This window comes from Rhinolophus hipposideros, assembly GCF_964194185.1.
Source record: "Rhinolophus hipposideros genome assembly, chromosome: 19".
NCBI lineage: Eukaryota > Metazoa > Chordata > Mammalia > Chiroptera > Rhinolophidae > Rhinolophus > Rhinolophus hipposideros.
This window is the reverse complement of record NC_138065.1, coordinates 47613397-47630735: the sequence shown is the minus strand read 5'-3', so window position 1 is coordinate 47630735 and position 17339 is coordinate 47613397. Positions and strand designations below refer to the sequence as shown.

Here is a 17339-nt window from a genome sequence, read left to right as displayed (position 1 = left end):
TTAAAAAAGCAAAAAAAACAAAAACATAGAATTTAATAAAAGGAAGGAGACTGGCAATATCAAATAGTGACAAGGACGTGAAGCAACGAGTACTCATACTTGCTGGGTGGGTGTAATAATTGTACAGCCATTCTGGAAACAGTTTGGCATTTCTTATGAAGGTAAACATATTCTTATCACTTGGACCTTCTGCATTCTCTCCTATGTATTTACCAAAAGAAAATGAAAACCTACGTCTACAAAAGCCTTGTGTATACATAGCGGCTTTATTCACACTAGCCAAAAACTGGGGGGAAAAACAAGTGTCCGTCAACAGGAGAATGGATAAGCAAGTTGTGGTACGTGTACGCAGTGAAATAGTACTCAGCGATGAAAAGGAATGAATGCTGATACCCGCAACAGCATGGAAAGATCTCAGAAACATGCTGCTGAGTGAAAGAAGCGGGGCACACAACAGTATTTATTCTATGATTCCATTGATGCGAAATTCTTTAAAAATGCAACGCTAATAATATATTGTGATAAAAATCAGATCGATGGTTGCCTGGGATTTGACTGCAAAGAGGCATGAGGGATATTCTGGAATGATGGGGATGACCCAACTCAAGGAATTGTGCAATTAAAATGTATGCATTTCTTTAAACACAAGTTATATTTCAGTAAAGTTTTTGGGTTTTTTTAAGTTAAAAAAAGAATTCTAGACCCTGTGCTCTGACCCACTTTGCATATGGGAGAGGCCATACGGACCCGCCCTATGGTAATGATTCCTGGTTATCTTCGATAACCATGGCCCTGACAGAGGCAATCTTTATCCTCCCACAATCCTAATGCATTGTAGTTATTAGCACATTAAATGGAAATCCCCTCACTGAAGTGAGGAACAGCATTTGATGGGATACACGTCCAGGACAAGACCCAAGCAGCACAGTTGGGGTATTTGTCTTTTCAAAACAAGTGTGGAAGCACCCGAATGATTCTTTGTTCTAAATCAAAGGTCGGTAAATTATGGCACATGCTGCCTGCTTTGGTACAGCCCTTGAGCTATGAATGCTTTTTATGTTTTAGGGGGTTGTTTAAAAATAAAAAGAACATGCAGCAGATATGTAAGTGTCCCTCAAAGCCAAACATACTTACTATTTTGACTTTTATAGGAAAAGCTTACTGATTCCTATTCTTTTCTCTTTGATTACTACGCCATGCTTACTGTAACCAATTCATCCTCTTAAAAAACTTGTGCAGGGCATCTTTTTGTTTTAATTATAGTCTCAGCAGTTCGAATTATAGTCTCAGCAGTTCGAAGTACTAGTTAGTGTATACTAAGCTGTATATATATATATATATATATATATATATATGTATATATATACACACACACATATATGGTTAGACTTATAGAGTATATACATATATGTGTATATATGTATGTATATATGAATATATGTATGTATATATGTATACATGTGTGTATATGTATATATATATATATATATACATATATATATATTATTTCCTTTCCTCTGAAGAGTAAGATGCATACTAAGTTGAATGGTATGATAGCTATTCTGCAAGGAGTGGTGTATTTCCTGTGAATGAGTTTCTTTGGCTCTATACCAGCCGGTCGGGTTAGAATGCTATTAAAGATGGTGAATAGCAGAGCGCCTGATAGTAAGTGCACATGTGGCATGAGGCTCTCTCTTCACCAGGTGCAAAACGTGCAGGCAATGATAAGTGTTTCTGGTTCACCCAGTGGTATAGATGGGAAGAGTCGTTATTTACCCTTCAGCCTTCTAGAAAGTGGGCGAGTAGTTTAGAAGGTGTTTGAGGACTTCTAGAGGTTGTAGAGGGTGATTATTTTGTCTGTAAGATGAGGGGGTCTGCACTACATATTCAGGAGTATTGAGATTTCCGCCGCAGGTTCATTAGAACTCCCATGTCAGCTGGAGGACCGTCCCACCCTCTCCCTTCCTTCGTGCCTGCCTTCCATGATCTCATTTGTCTGATGAGACCATAAAGGATCTTTTAAAATTAATTTAGGTGCTCTGAGCATCTCTTCACTCCAATTTCTAAAGACAATCCTGGGGATAATGGGACATCTGGAATTGCTTTAGAAAGTGCACCGCCTCTTTGGGGGACCCCACTGTGCTAGTGACCCACACATTTAAGTGGAAAGATCAGTGAAGTCGTGGCAGAGAGCCCAACAGAAAGTCAGCAGCCTGATGTGAGCTAACACGTACATGAAAATCTGTAAATGTTTATGAGCCTTCTTTCTCTCCATCTTTTCTCTAGGCCTACTCCGTCTACGATGAAGATATCGGGTACTGTCAAGGGCAGTCTTTTCTTGCTGCTGTATTGCTGCTGCATGTAAGTAATTTTCCATGTAATAAAAATAAACTTGCTGCCAAGTTTATTTTATTTTCTGCTTGGTTTTGTTTTCCCTTCTGATTTTCCATGTGCTTGATGGAGATTGCACTTGGCATGTCTTTTTAAAATGTACCTTTGGTGATAAAGTAAGAGATCTGATGTCAAGAACAGTACAGTTTCTCAATAGAATTAATTTTATTGGCTAGAAGGGAATAAATTGCTTGCTTGGAGTTATTTTTAACTAGAACCCTACAGAATTAAAGAGGTCAACATAACTGCCCAATATGAGCAGTTCAGGACCATTAGGAAGGAATGTGACAAGGAAATCTTTGATCTTTTCTGTGATTTATTTTTGTATATTCTCTTTTTACTCAGCCACCTGTATTTAACAGAACATTTCTTGAGCATCAGTTGTCAGTACTGGGCTAGGAAGTGGCATTACAAATATGAATAATTTATGATTTGTGTTCTCAGAGGCCGCATGGTCCAGGATGGGGCACAGATAATGTAGACACATACTTATTATTTTTACTCTTTGTATGTGTCTCCATTGATTTTTCTTTTTTTCTTTTCTTTTTTTTATTAGTTTCAAGTATATAAAACAATGTAATAGTTAGACATTTCACCCCTCACAAAGTGATAACCCCTCCCCCAGTCTGCTACCCCTCTGACATCGTATATAGTTGTTACAATTCCATTGACACAGTTCCTATGCTGTACTCTGTATCCTTTGTGTGCGTGTACGTGTGTGTGTGTGTGTGTGTGTGTGTGTGTGTGTGTGTATAATTACAGTTGACATTCAGTATTATTCCACTTCAGCTTCAGGTGTGCAGTGCAGTGGTCAGGCATCTACACTGTCCCTGAAGTGGTCTCCCTAATAAGACAAGTGCACATCTGACATCCTACAAAATCTTTACAACATTATAGATTATGTTCCCCAAACTGTCTTTCGTATCCCCATGGCAATCCTGTGAATACCAATTTGTGCTTTCTAATCCCCTTACCTTCCCCCTCATCCCCACCCCACTGTATTGATTTTTCTGGTGTTCACTAAATATCTTACAGTGTGTGTAGCAAAAGTGACACACAGAGTAAGAGAATAGAGGGAATTACCCAACTTAGCTCTGCTGGAACTTTAAGGAAAGACTTTTTAGAGGAGATAGTAGTTTTGCCAAGATATAAATAATTGAGTTTTGGAGAGACCAGATGGGTTAGGGAGGGGGTAGAGTAGAGATTGCCAAACAAAAGGAACAATAGGAATAAATGAATGGAAACACAATAGAGCACAGCATGTAAAGGGAACAATATGAAATTACAATTTCTATACAGTTGCTATAGGAATTGTATGCAGGGAGAGGTCAGCTGGGCAAGGACCATTCTGAAGACTTTGTAATAATGTTAAGAAATGTGGGCTTTATTGTAAAGCTAATGAGAAGCCATTGATGAGTTTGAATCAAGGGAATGGCAATCAGAGGTCCATTTCCCATAAATTCTTGTTATACCCATGCAGAGGGTGGAACTGAAGAGAACAAACTGCCACTTAGGAAATGTTAATCTACAGGAGAGATGTTGGAAACCAGAGAAAGAGAAACAGAATTAAGAAACATGTAGGAGGCAAAATTGGTAGGTTTTATAGGTGGATTGACAAAGGAAAGGTTAAAGGTAACATGCCTACTTTTCCAGCTTTGGTGACTGGGTGAACTGTGGTATTTTGAGCTGAGTTAGAAAAAATACATCCGTGGAGATTGAATGGAGAAAAAAGGTTAGGAACTGATGATGAATTTTGTTCTGAAGTCTTTGCGTCTGGGATATTTGGGGGATAGCTGTGTGAACCTGTCCAGCAACCAATTGGATACTGTAGACTGATGCTGGGGGAAATCAAAGCTGAAATTCCAAGAGTGGACCAGATCATCTAAGAAGAATAAATAGAGCAAGAAGAACAGCACAGAGCCCAGGGATGCCAGATATTTAAAGGGCTGAGGAGGAAGAGGAATCCTTGAAGAATTTCTGGATTTTCAGTAGGGAGGAAGCAATATATAATGTCAAATGCAGGGGAGAGATCCAGCAAGTTTAAAACGAAAGCATGTCTTCTACATTTGCATTCTGGAAATGAAAACAGTTATGGTAGATTCATGGTTCTAGTTCTGATAACTTAATTCTAATGATAATGATATACAGTGGTAGTGGGATTATTCACTTTATTTAGCTTTGAATTTGATTTCTTCCTCTGCTGCAATATTACCTATTCTTCTTGGTACTGTCCTTGGCACCCCTCCTTTTTTGAGAACTCCACAGCCCATCTTCTTGGGATGCCCTTTGGTAATAAAGCACTTTATGGTCAAATTCTCGGAGCCCTTGTTCTCCTACTAAACCTATCTAGTATCTAGAATAGTCAGCTCCATAGCCCAAGGAGCTGGAGCTCAAAGCAGGGACGTGGATATACATTCACCAAGGTTCAGACTCACTGTCCTTCTGGAAGGAGCGTGTACAGTAACTCTGATGAGAAAGGAACCTGTATAGTAACACCGCCATGAGGGAGAAGCTGTGTCTTCTACACAGTACTCTTGGAGTATATCATGGTTTAGCATTTTGGACCTGTAGCCCAGTGTATAAAGTTTAAACACATTATAATATGTTGATTAAAATTCAGTGAAAAGAATATCCGAGAAATAGGTTCTGAGATTTAACAGAGGTTTAGTTAATTGTAAGATCGTATTTATTTGGAAACACCTCCTCCTGAAAAAAAGAGAGAGTGAATCAAATAACTAGAAAGTCAAATACCCAGAATTTTTTCCTACATTATCTCTTCTATTATAAAGGTCACTTGGCAAGTTGGTTATTGTAAACTTATTCAGCAAAATTGCTTCCAAAGTATGTCACAGATGGATAGAAATTCAGTCCAGGCTCTTATACTTCCTACATTAATAGAATTGTGCAGTTGTTGCCATGGCTTATAAAATAACTGGAAATACAGAAATGACTTCAGAATTCTTGAGGAAAGATGAACTGATATTCAACATACTGCCTTTAAATGAAAAACATACTGTAGTTTTTAATTGACAGTATGTATGATATTTCTGTTAATCAGCATATTTCATTAACCGACCAATTCATCCCATTTACCAATTTGTATAGGAATTGACTGTCATTTTTTCTTCCACATTTTTGCCTCCATGGTTTAAACAGGTAGAAGAATACGGTCTAGCTTAAATAATTCATCAAACACACTATCTCAGGTTCCAGGGAGATACGTTATCGAGGTCTTACTGACTAATTTTTTATCAGTTACATAAGCTATGGCTTCCTTTTACTGCCAGACATTCTTTGGCAACTCCATATTAATCACTGTCAGAACCTGCTTCTTTTTGGGATGCTGCCTTTTCCTCACCTATGGTCATTTATATTTCACATTCACTGCCTGAGAGGAAATAAAGACCAAAAATGAAAGTATGTTCAAAAACAAAAGTTGAGAATTTTTAAGTGTTTTCATGTCTAAGTAGTTTTAAGAAATTATTAGCTTTGCCTGGTGCTTGGAAATTTCCAGCTGCTTTGATAATAACTTTGTAACTTGTCATAGTTTAAGCAGTGGAAGAATTAAGTGTTTATCCCAATAGATGCTGTTTTACCTATTGATGAAATTACAAGCAATTTATCATTTACAGTTGGAGAAAAATGTAGCATAGATTGCTGGTGACCGTTATAGTGTTCACCTCACCTGCCTTTAAAATTAAACATGCAATAATAATCAGTCATATCATTATTATGGTGTTAGTCTTTGCTTAATTGGAACTATAATAATGTCTTTTCATAGATTTCATTTATTTGAAAACCCATGTAAAATATTTTAGATAATTTTTAACCCAACATACTTTTCTGACATTCATTGCCAAGCAGCTGAAAATTTTTCTTATTGAATATATACTTTCTTTAGACCATTAGAAAAATCATGTTCCTTTTGAAGGTTTAAATTACTATTTGCATATGAATATTGGCATGTGTGGAAGTTTTCCAGCTATAAAAAAGTATTATTTTTGCATAATCCAGAATGTTTAAAACTATTGAATTTTTTAATAAAATCTTTTAGTAGGCATAGCTCCTTTGGAAACCATTTTGCCTTTATGTGATAAAAATATACATACTCAGCAATTCCATTCCTAGATATATACCTTAGTCAAATTTATGTACGTATATTAAAATTGTCCTATGATCAGTGTTTATAATAGTCAAGCAATTCAAATGCACACTGATAGGATATCTAATACTAGAATTACAATTAGACATTAAAATGGATAAGTTGTGGTCTATTTATGTAGTGGAACACTATACAGCCATGAAAAATGAATGTTTTATGCTACATAGGTTCATATGAATAACTCAGACAAACATAAGGTTTAATAAGAAAACAAAGTATATTTGGTATCCTTTGATGTGATTCCATTTAGTGTAAAGTTCAATAACAGACAAAACTGAAGTCTATTTTTAGAATGCTACATAGCTAGAAAAATATAAATGATGCTGATGAAGTGGGTATGTTGAAGTCAGGATAGTGATGTCTCCGAGGAAAAGTGGGACATCGTGATTGGTAAGGGGCCACAGGGGTCTTCAGAAGGGTTGGCAGTATTCTATTGCTTAACCTGTTTTACTCTGTAATCAATTATCCATGGAAGAAGAAATTTAACTTGTACGTATTTTTCTGTGTGGTTTATTTCAAAATAAAATAAGGTTTAAAAATTAGGAATCCTTTAATGCACCCCCCCTCAAAAAAAAAAAGACAGCTTAGGATAACATTTAACCAATAGACCTAAGAAATCAGCAGCAGAGTTGTTTCTTCTTAGTTTTTCAGAGAAATCAACATTCCACAGACAAGGTAGAAGCTTTCTAGTGTTTATGTATATATATGTTAAAATATTTGTGCCGTTGTATTATTCAGAATTCTCTGCTGTGTGACATAACCTTAGTTCAAAATAGCTTCAATTAAAAAGGAAACTTTTTGGCTCACATAACTGGCAAGTCCAGGGCAGAGATGATTTTGACCTGGTTGGATTCCAGAGATCACATTTTGTCATCAGGAATCTGAGTCTCTGCTTAAATTTTGATACCCTAATTAAATGGGCAGGTCACAGAGTGGGCAACACAGCTGCTGGCTGGCCTGGCTTCATATCCTTTCAGTTTTATAACTTCATTTAAAAGGACCATCTTTTCCTAAAGTTCCTGCATTAAAAAAAAAAAAAAGTCCCTGGAGGACTCTAATTGGACAGCTTTGGGCACCTGCCATCCGTGAATCAATTACTAGGGCCAGGAAGTTAGGATATTCAGGTTGGCCTGGACCAGGTCTCGAGTCCACCTCAGTTCTGACAGGGAGCTGAATCAGCTCCTCCTGAGCAATGAATGGTTTTCCCAGAGGAAAAGGAGGTTTGATACCAAACAATAGGGAGAGAGGATGCTAGTCAGAAACATCACATCGTCTTATAGTGATATCCTTACTACAAGAGTTTTAGCGGATTTTTAAAACAAGTCCTTTTATACTCCCAAATCACTTTTTTCTTAAAATCCAAGAGATTTTCCTGTTCTGAGTTAATTCTTGCATCAGTGCTTTGGAGCCTTTTCCCAGAATCTTCTCTCTGTCCTGTAAACATACTCGTATTCAAGACAGTTTACCTTAAAAAAAAAATCTTCTTTGGTCCTCCCTTTTAGCTATCTCAGGTTTATCTGCCCTTTCAAAGCTGAATTCATTCATAGGATAGTAAATTGCACAACTATGAATTTGACGTGGTTTAATCCCTTTCATGTTATATGACCCTTGAGCAAGTTTCCTAAACTCTCTGAGGTTCAGATTTTTCATTTCTAAAATGGAAATAATACTATCTTTCTAAGGTCTTTATGAATATTGAATACCTTATATTGTAAACATAAAGAGTCTAATTTTATATCTGACACAAAAAGAGTGCAGCCCTGGGATTAAATCCAGGCTTTACTTAATAGATGTGTAGTTACTGGCAATTCACTTAACATCTTTGAACTTCACTGGTCTAATATTTAAAATGTAAAAGTAATATCTACTTGACAAGGTGTGATAAGAAAATACAGTGAATGTTTAAATTAAAAATTAGTTACAGTAAAAGACACACTGTCATTAATCCCCCTCAAAATACCTCCACTCACTTCGAACACAATTATCCCATCATTCTTGCCACTTCCTGAAGCAGTTCTGGAAGTCCTCTTTCATGAGTGTCTTTGATTGTGCTGTTGTGTCTGCCTCGATGTCCTGAATTGATTCAAAATGTTTACCTTTCATGGTCATTTTGACTTTGGGGAAGAGCCAGAAGTTGCACGGTGCCAGATCTGGTGAATAAGGTGGATGAGGACACACCATAATGTTTTTATTTGACAGAAATTACCCTACCAGAAGCGATGTGTGACACGGAGCCTTTTCGTTGTGATCACAAAATACGGTGAATGCTGCTGCCGAGTGCCATCCAATGGAAAAGCAGGGATCTTCAATATGGGAAGTGGCATGTCAAATTTTAGTAACAGTGACAAGTTTCAACTTGTTCAGTGCAGTCAGTCGGGTGTGAGCTATAGTTGAGAGAAGGTGTGTTTAAAAGTGAGCCATAAATCATTTTCCATCATGACAACGCTCTGTGTCACAGCAATTTTTGTCAAATAAGAACATTACGATGTGTCCTCATCCACCTTATTCACCGGATCTGGCACCATGGGACTTCTGGCTCTTCCCCAAAGTCGAAATGATTCAGGATATCGAGGCAGCCACAACAGCGCAACTAAAGACACAAAAGAGGACTTTCAGAACTGCTTCAGAAAGTGGCAAGAACAATGGGATAAGTGTGGTTGAAGTGAAGCATTTTGAGGAGGATTAATGGCAATATGTCTTTTACTGTAATATATTTTTTAATTTAAACATTTTTTCATTCAAACATTATCATTTGATCACACCTCGTATTTGGAAAGGATCAAATAGGATCATAAATGAATGCCTCTAATAATGGTAACTGCAGCTTTTTTTCTAAAATTAATAATTATTTGCACGGCCAATTTTCTTTTGGACCCTGGTCCCATTGGTTATATTGATCACACATAGCAGACTAATATGTTGTGCAGTATGTTTTATGGCTTATAAATAGACGTTCAATTTAAATGTATTTTAGCCTATATTTGATTTAAAAGGAAAAAAAACAGCTAGAAAATTTCATTTAATTTGCTTTTCAATGTGTAAGCAGAAAATGAAGACTTATGAGCTTATGATTTTCAAAATAGTCACTCGCCTCCACATTTGCTGAAGAAAATTTAAAAAAATCAGTGGAATGTTCAGTGCCTTCTCAGAAAAAAGGTAGATTGATTACACAAAAATGTGAAACCACAATTACGTAGAATAGAAATTTTAGTTTAGTCCTAAGTAAGGGGATTATTTTAAATTACCAACATTTAATTTTACTTCACAAAACAGCCTGATGTATGTTCATTCTGGTGCGTCTTAAAGACTTGGAAGCCCTTAGAGCTGCTTTCTTTTATGGTTCGCTGCAGACAGAAGCAGTGAAGCGTGGAGACTGTCTCCATTCAGTGATTATCTGTTAGTACAGATGGTAATCAATACTTGTTACCAAACAGTGTTTATGTCACGCTTGAGTCTCAGATTGTACGTGTGAAACAGGTATTTGGGTTTGTATTTCATAGCGCCATGGATGACATTTTGATATCTTAAATTACAAGATTTTAATGTTTATTTCCTCCTTTCCCCAATAAAACAACACTGATTCCATGACAAAGCCCCCATAACAGCAGAAATGCATACTCAGTGTTAGAGACCCACCGTGTTCCAACAACTTAATATTTTATTTAAAAATATATTGCTTAGTGATTTATTTTTTTGTACTTTAATTGCATATCAATGATAAATTGGGTTGCCTAGTTCAATGAAATATTAATCATTATAATAAGTTAAATCATTATTTTACTGCTTTTTAAAAAAAGGCAGATGCCACAATACTACCTAGTGGGGGAACCCACTCTTGTAATAAGGTGACGTTTGATAGTACAACTAGAAGTAGGTATTGCTTCTGAAATCGTGATTGATTTTCTTTATGCTAATTAAGGGATAAGCTTAGTAGGCAATGCAAAGTACAGATACATAAAAGTTTCTTATATGTTGCATTTGTAATAATATTTTTAAAAATCAAGTACTTTTATAAGTACTTATATGTTTGGCTGCCCCACGCTTCTGCTTTCACTCCAAATTCTTTCCTTCTACATTTTTGTTGACTCTTACCTTTGCAGCTGACAACAGATTGCCCTGCTTGTTGACCTGCTTTCATTGATAAAGGCAGATATATTCAGTTTTGCTAAAGTTACCCTAAACAAATGTCTAATACTTGATATTTATTCAAGTCTATATACTAAGAGCTTTGGGGAATACAAAGTTATATCAGTAAGTTATTTCAGTGTCCAGAGGTTAGTAGGAACATGTAAATAACTACACTACATGCCACAAAGAGTTTTGGGATTCAGAGAAAGCAAAGATCTCGTCAACTTAAATGAATAACAGACTTTGTGTTCTAAGTGCCATTTATGATCAAACCTAAGAGACAAAAGTGGTAATTATGTGAGATGATGTATGTGTTAACTAACCTAATGTAATCATTTTGCCAAATATATGCATATCATATCACTGCACACTTTCAACTTATACACAGTTATATGTTAATTATATCTCAGTTAATTAACTGGATAAATTAAATGATATAAATTTATAATTAAGCAACATTGAAAATAGTAAATATTGAAAATTAATTACTCAGTGATTATGTTGCCACATTTTACTGTATCTATGCTCTTGAGTCTGTCTTTCTTGTCTGTACCCTGTTTCCCAGAAAATAAGACCTAGCTAGTCAATCAGCTCTAATACGTCTTTTGGAGTAAAAATTAATATAAGACCCAGTATTATATTATATATATATAATTTATATATATTATATAAATTTATAATTATATATAAGTTATATAAAAATTTATATATAATTTTTATATATTAGGTATATATATTTATATATAGTATATGTATTATGTATAGTATAATTATATATTATATAACTATTATATATAATATATATTATATAGATATATTATATATCATTGTATATATCATTGTATATTATAATATGTAATATATTATTATATACGTTTTATATATTATATATTATATATAAATATAATTATATAAGACCCAGTCTTAAATTATAGTAAAATAAGACCGGGTCTTATATTGATTTTTGCTCCAAAAGATGCATTAGAGCTGATGGTCCAGCTAGGTCTTATTTTCGGGGAAACACGGTAGATGGAAATACTGTAGAATGGTGCTGCTGCTGTATATCACTTCCCATTTATTTTTTAAGTGGGAATTTTAGAAGTATTTGATGAGTTACAGTAATGGCCAAATACTGCTAAAGCTACAGCAATTTCCCTATTACCCAGCTTGTTATTGGAATTATGGTGTTTATTTGTGTTGACAAAGCTAATAATTTATTGTTGTCAGTAAATTGTCCTACCGTTATTGAAGTCATTAGTGGCTATCAAAAAAATGATTATTATTCACGATTTTCAAAATATCTTTTCCTATCATATATCTTATGTTTTACAATACCATCGATCTAGGCTCAGCCTTCATTCCATGTTATTGGCGTTTTAATAAGGTATAACATCTTCCTTAAACGTGCATTGTCTTACCTTCAAAAGCAAAATACCATTATGTCAATATGTGAATTTCCTTTTTTCTGCAATGTAAATGTCAATCAGTATATTTTTTTAGGCATATTTTATACATTTTTAGGTATTTGTTTCCATTTTTAAAAACTTTGATATTTTTGCTAAATTTTATATGCTTACTACTGATAAGGAATACATTAATTTAAGAAAGAAATATACCATGAGAACTTTAGACATGCTAAATAGATTCCATTTCGTCTTTGAACTGGGAGAAGGTAGCATTTCCACTTTCCTAGGGATTATACATATTTCCATTACTTTCTCACTCATTTTGTTAGCATTCCTTTTCTGTCTTCATTTTCAGTCAGTTTTATGATGAGATAATATCTGAAATCCCATAAGAGTTTATTAGAGCTGACCTTAGTCTTCACAGATAGCCAGTATTGATTCTACCCCAGCTGGACTGGTATTTTATAGGTTTAGTCTACTATTTTCATGTGGCACATGAACTAACTGAAAATCAAAAGCTTGGCTCTATTACTAAAGCTAGACATAAAAGATACTAATTCCAAGACTATCTTCCTCCCCCAAATATATGTATATGTTTTAAATAAAGGTTGTGGGTTAGGATTGTCAGTTTTATTTTTTTTAGGGATGAAGTTCAAACTTTCAAAAATTTTGTTTTGAAGAACATTTAGTAAATATATTGTTTTTGCGTATGTGTGTGAGAGACAGAGAGGGGTAGGGAAAGGAGAAGGGGGAGAAAAGATAAGCGAGGGGAGAGAGAGAGAGAGAGAGAGAGAGAGAGAAGAGGAGAGGAGAGGAGAGAGAGAGAGAGAGAGAGAGAGAGAGAGAGAGAGAGAGAGAGAGAGAATTTAAGCTCTAAGCCTAAAAGCAGAGCAGAAATTTATGTTTGTTTGTCATTTTCCTGAATTATTTGTCCTGGTCTGGCTCATACCCAGCTATCCTTGTACGCATACTCTAGCTGTAGTTGATTCCTCATCCACACATCCAACTCCCCTATCCCAAGACTTCTGTGTCCCTATCAAACTCACGTAGAATTCCTGTTTACTTTGGGAAGATGCTACATCGTTACCTCTGTATCCCCAGGGCCTACCTACCACAGTGCATTTCATCTCATGTTTAGTGGCTGCATGCATGAATGACGAAAGGCATTTAAACCTTTTCTGCACTTTAATGGTTCTACCACAGTTAAGGAAATAAAGGTTCATCCCCTTTATAAAATGATACTAGATGGTAAAATATTCAAGAAATCATCATCATTCACTTAGAAAGAGGGGGACAGAAAGTGAATTCGTTGCTCTGGGGCTGGGTACAGTTATTGATGTGCCACTTCCTTGTTGAGCCTTTTTCATAGAGATCAGAGAGGCTGAGAACTGGTGGTAAGAGAAGGATTGTAGAGCTTGTATGTGCAAGTTAGTGCCACTTGAGGCTTCCGTGGCAGAATTGCTAACGGAGAAAAGAATGCAGGGTACTTATGTTCTAAATAACTGAATATAAGTTTAAAAATGTTTGCTGACTTGAACATCCGGGGTCCAAGTCAAGGCCCGAAACAGTTCGTTGATAAAATAGAAGTAAAGAAATACTTAGAGAATCAAAAATGGTAATACTACAAAAACTACAATACTACTACAAAAAAATAATAAAATAAGATGTGTAATTCTTTTATTGGCATAAAGAAACACTGGCAGAAAACATGAAAATTATTAAGAGTAGTTATAAAGTTATGCAACCAGGGGGGTGGGCAGGCACAGGGATTAATATCAAGGAGATAGAGAAGAGTGAGGTGTTTACCTTTATATACTTTTGCATTGTTTTGATTTTTGAGTCACATGCCTGTGTTGCCTATTTTTAAGATGGCCTAATGAAGGAATGAATGAATGAAAGGATAATTAAAATTAACAAAAGAGGAAAATTCATCCACAAGCTTTGAAGGCAATTCTTACCTATATCACTGCAGGAGGCTGCCTCTGAAGAACTTAATTCAACCATTAATGTGGGAGATGAATAACATGAAGAAAATTGTCTAATGCCATTCAGTCATATTCTGTATTTGATTTCCTGTAGATGCCAGAGGAACAAGCATTCTGTGTTCTGGTGAAAATCATGTATGACTATGGTTTACGAGACCTCTACAAAAACAACTTTGAAGATCTTCACTGCAAATTCTATCAGTTGGAGAGACTAATGCAGGTAAGTAAAATTTTGGCGCTTTTATCACTCACGGATTGGTTGAGTTATAGAAAAAAAATCTAATACAATTGATGAACAATAACGATTTGTGAAAGTTTAATGGAATTCTACAGAAAATGCAAGTAGATTTGGTTTCTGACCAATATCTACATTGTTCTTCATATTGCAAAATTTATTTAACCATTTGACCATTTTAAAAATAGTTTTCCATTTTAAATATTCAACTGTAATACACTTTGAAGTGTGAATGTAGTGAGTTAAGTCAATGAAGAGATTGCTGAGTATTATTTGTAAAGAAATGAAGATATTGACTGACATAATAAAAGTTGAAATACTTGAGAGCTTTCTCTATGTTAATTAGCACCAGTTCCATATTTAAGTCCACATGAAGAGAATACTTAGATGAGACAGAAAGATATTGGTAAGAGAATAAAAAAACACCTAAAGTATTATAGTGTAGGGATGTACTTTAAAATTTTCCCCACATAATTTCCTAATCTCAGACAATATTATTACTATTTTATAATACGTATATATAAATTTATATATTTGAGAAACATTCACATATATGTCAAACATTACGTAATAAAAAAGATTGAGAGCAAGGGCAAACTTATGGACTAGTGTTGATAAAAGCTATCAGAGTAGCTTTGAAATTCCACCTGAGATTAGAAATCTTACATTTATAATGGATCTATGTATTCTCTATATGAGGTTGTGGGAACCTAAGAGAAATGTGAAAAAAAAAATACGTGAACGGATTGATTCCATATTGGTGAAAGGTGAAGTGGTTGGGGAGAAGGTTAGTGGAATGGTGCGGAAGACACTGAGAGGAGCGCATTGACGTGCCCTGTCAGACGCTCCATAAGTATCTGAAGAGGGACGTGAAGCCAGAGGAGATTGTAAGAATGGGGGACTGGGAACGGAGAGCTTGCAGTGAGGTTGAGGACAGCTTTACTGGGAGAAGGGGTTATAGGAGGGTGGAAGACCTTAAATGTGAAGAAGAAACAGACGGGTGGAGGGGTGTCAAATGAACTATAAGCGCAATGACAAATGAGCATGGAGGGGGGAAAAGGTTATGTAGAAGAATCTGGCAACTATGGACATTCAAAGCAATAGGCTCTTTTTTAGAGATTTAATTCTTCCAAGTAAGTATTTGGGATAATTCACGTTTCACGTTGCATGTACAGAAGTGTTGTTTTTTTCAAGGGTCACAATTCTTCAGCGCTTTGAGAGTTAAATAATTGTACCTGATAAATGAATAGCAAGTTCACGGTGCTATGAAGAAACCCAAACATATTTTCTGTTAGCACTTCTTGTCTGTTAACTGGATGAGCATTGGACCCCCCCCCCCCATTTAAAGTACTAGATGGGCACATTTGGGTGGTTTTCAAAGAGCATCTCGTGCAAGGAGTGGATTTTTTTTGTGTTTGTTTCTGCTGTCTATACAAACAACACTAAAGTGGGTTTTTACATATCGCTGCCTTTGTCTTTCAGTTATGGGAATACCATGCTAATCTAATGCTTTGCACTGTGCCTTGTATTCTCCTGAAAAGCATTTACTTGCATAACTTGGGGAAAAAGATAAAGCTAGCATATAAAGTCATTTTAAGGAGACATTCAATTTCATGCATTATACATTTGCAGCTTCTGTACTTCGCCACTTTTTCTAATATAGTGAAGATAGGTTTTTAACAATTTGGATATGTTTCAGTCTTTTCTAAATTGTCAAAAAAAATACACTGAAGTGGTATCATAGAGCCAGATGATGTTGACATTAAATACATTTCTTTCCTAGTGAGTTAGGAGTTGAACCTGAATGGGGATATTGTCACTTGATCTTGGAGTCATGATATTCCTTAGATGGCGGGTGGGTTATCTGTCAGAGCGAGCATTTCCCAAGGGAGCAAGACCAGTCAAGTGAGCAAGAGATGATCTTTGTTATTTGTTCCTAACAAGTCTGTCTGTATTTTCCTCAGTGATCTGTCATCTCCCTAATTCTCATCTCCTGTCATCACTTCTGTATAGTTACATACAATTCAGTGAAGGCTGCAGTACATTCAAAGTGTTCGTAGAAAGCTTGCCATACATTGCAGTTGTGACAGGAAATAAAGCTTCTTCAATGTTCTGTTCCCTAAATTTCCCACTTTGACTTTTAGGAGCAGTTACCGGACCTGCACAGCCATTTTTGTGATCTGAACCTGGAAGCTCATATGTATGCGTCTCAGTGGTTCCTGACCCTTTTCACTGCCAAGTTCCCACTTTGCATGGTCTTCCATATCATCGACTTACTGCTGTGTGAGGTACAGTGAACCCCATCTCTCATGCCTGAGCCAAATAGAAACGAGTTCCGCTCACAGTGGTGACCGTTCTCTTCTTTTCTTTTTTCCTGTGACTTGAAGCCATAAGTACTGACCGAAACGTTCTGTTTGACTTTTTTAGTAAACACTATTTGAAGTGTAATTTTATTATTTGTGAGCAATGAGAATATGAAGGCATATATAATTCCTATGAAGTAAAATGAGTAAATTTCTATAATTAAATGCATAATAAGCCTATATCTCTATAGTAATGGGTTACTAATATAAAGGACCTTGAAAGTTAAATAAACAAATTCAGAATCAGGTTTTTGTAATGGTAATGCATTATATTCTGAGTGACTATATATGAAAATTTTATAGTAATTAAACCCTCCATTCATAAGGTACCTCTCTGTATATGATGTTTGAGATTCCTAGCAGAAAATAGAGAAGTGATAAAGTTTCTGCATCATATAACTATATTTTTAGACAGTAGAATATTTCAAAAATTAGTTTGCACAATTTCTTAAGTACCTATAGTTTTTATTTTATTGCTTTTAGTTCGTTAGATGGCTACACTTATTTACTTTACTCTTTAGAAGAAATAAGCAACATTACACATACATGCCACAGGTACTTACCATCAAAATGTTTGACAGTCTTAGCAATGATGGGAACTTGCTGGATGAGAAGAATTTTTTTAAATTGGGAATATAAACGTATATAAAATATACCTGTCTTAAATTT

General features: G+C 35.4%; 1 protein-coding gene across 8 annotated transcripts in view; it reads left to right on the top strand.

Annotated features, from left to right (window-relative positions):
• The window catches only part of RABGAP1L (RAB GTPase activating protein 1 like), a 443815-nt gene that overhangs the window by 263019 nt on the left and 163457 nt on the right, over positions 1–17339 (top strand). For all 8 annotated transcript variants that reach the window (XM_081024862.1, XM_081024852.1, XM_081024863.1 and 5 more), the window contains exons 15-17: positions 2287–2361; positions 14167–14292; positions 16452–16595. In XM_081024862.1, coding sequence (XP_080880988.1) covers positions 2287–2361; positions 14167–14292; positions 16452–16595 — 345 coding nt within the window. The remainder of the gene's footprint in view (positions 1–2286; positions 2362–14166; positions 14293–16451; positions 16596–17339) is intronic.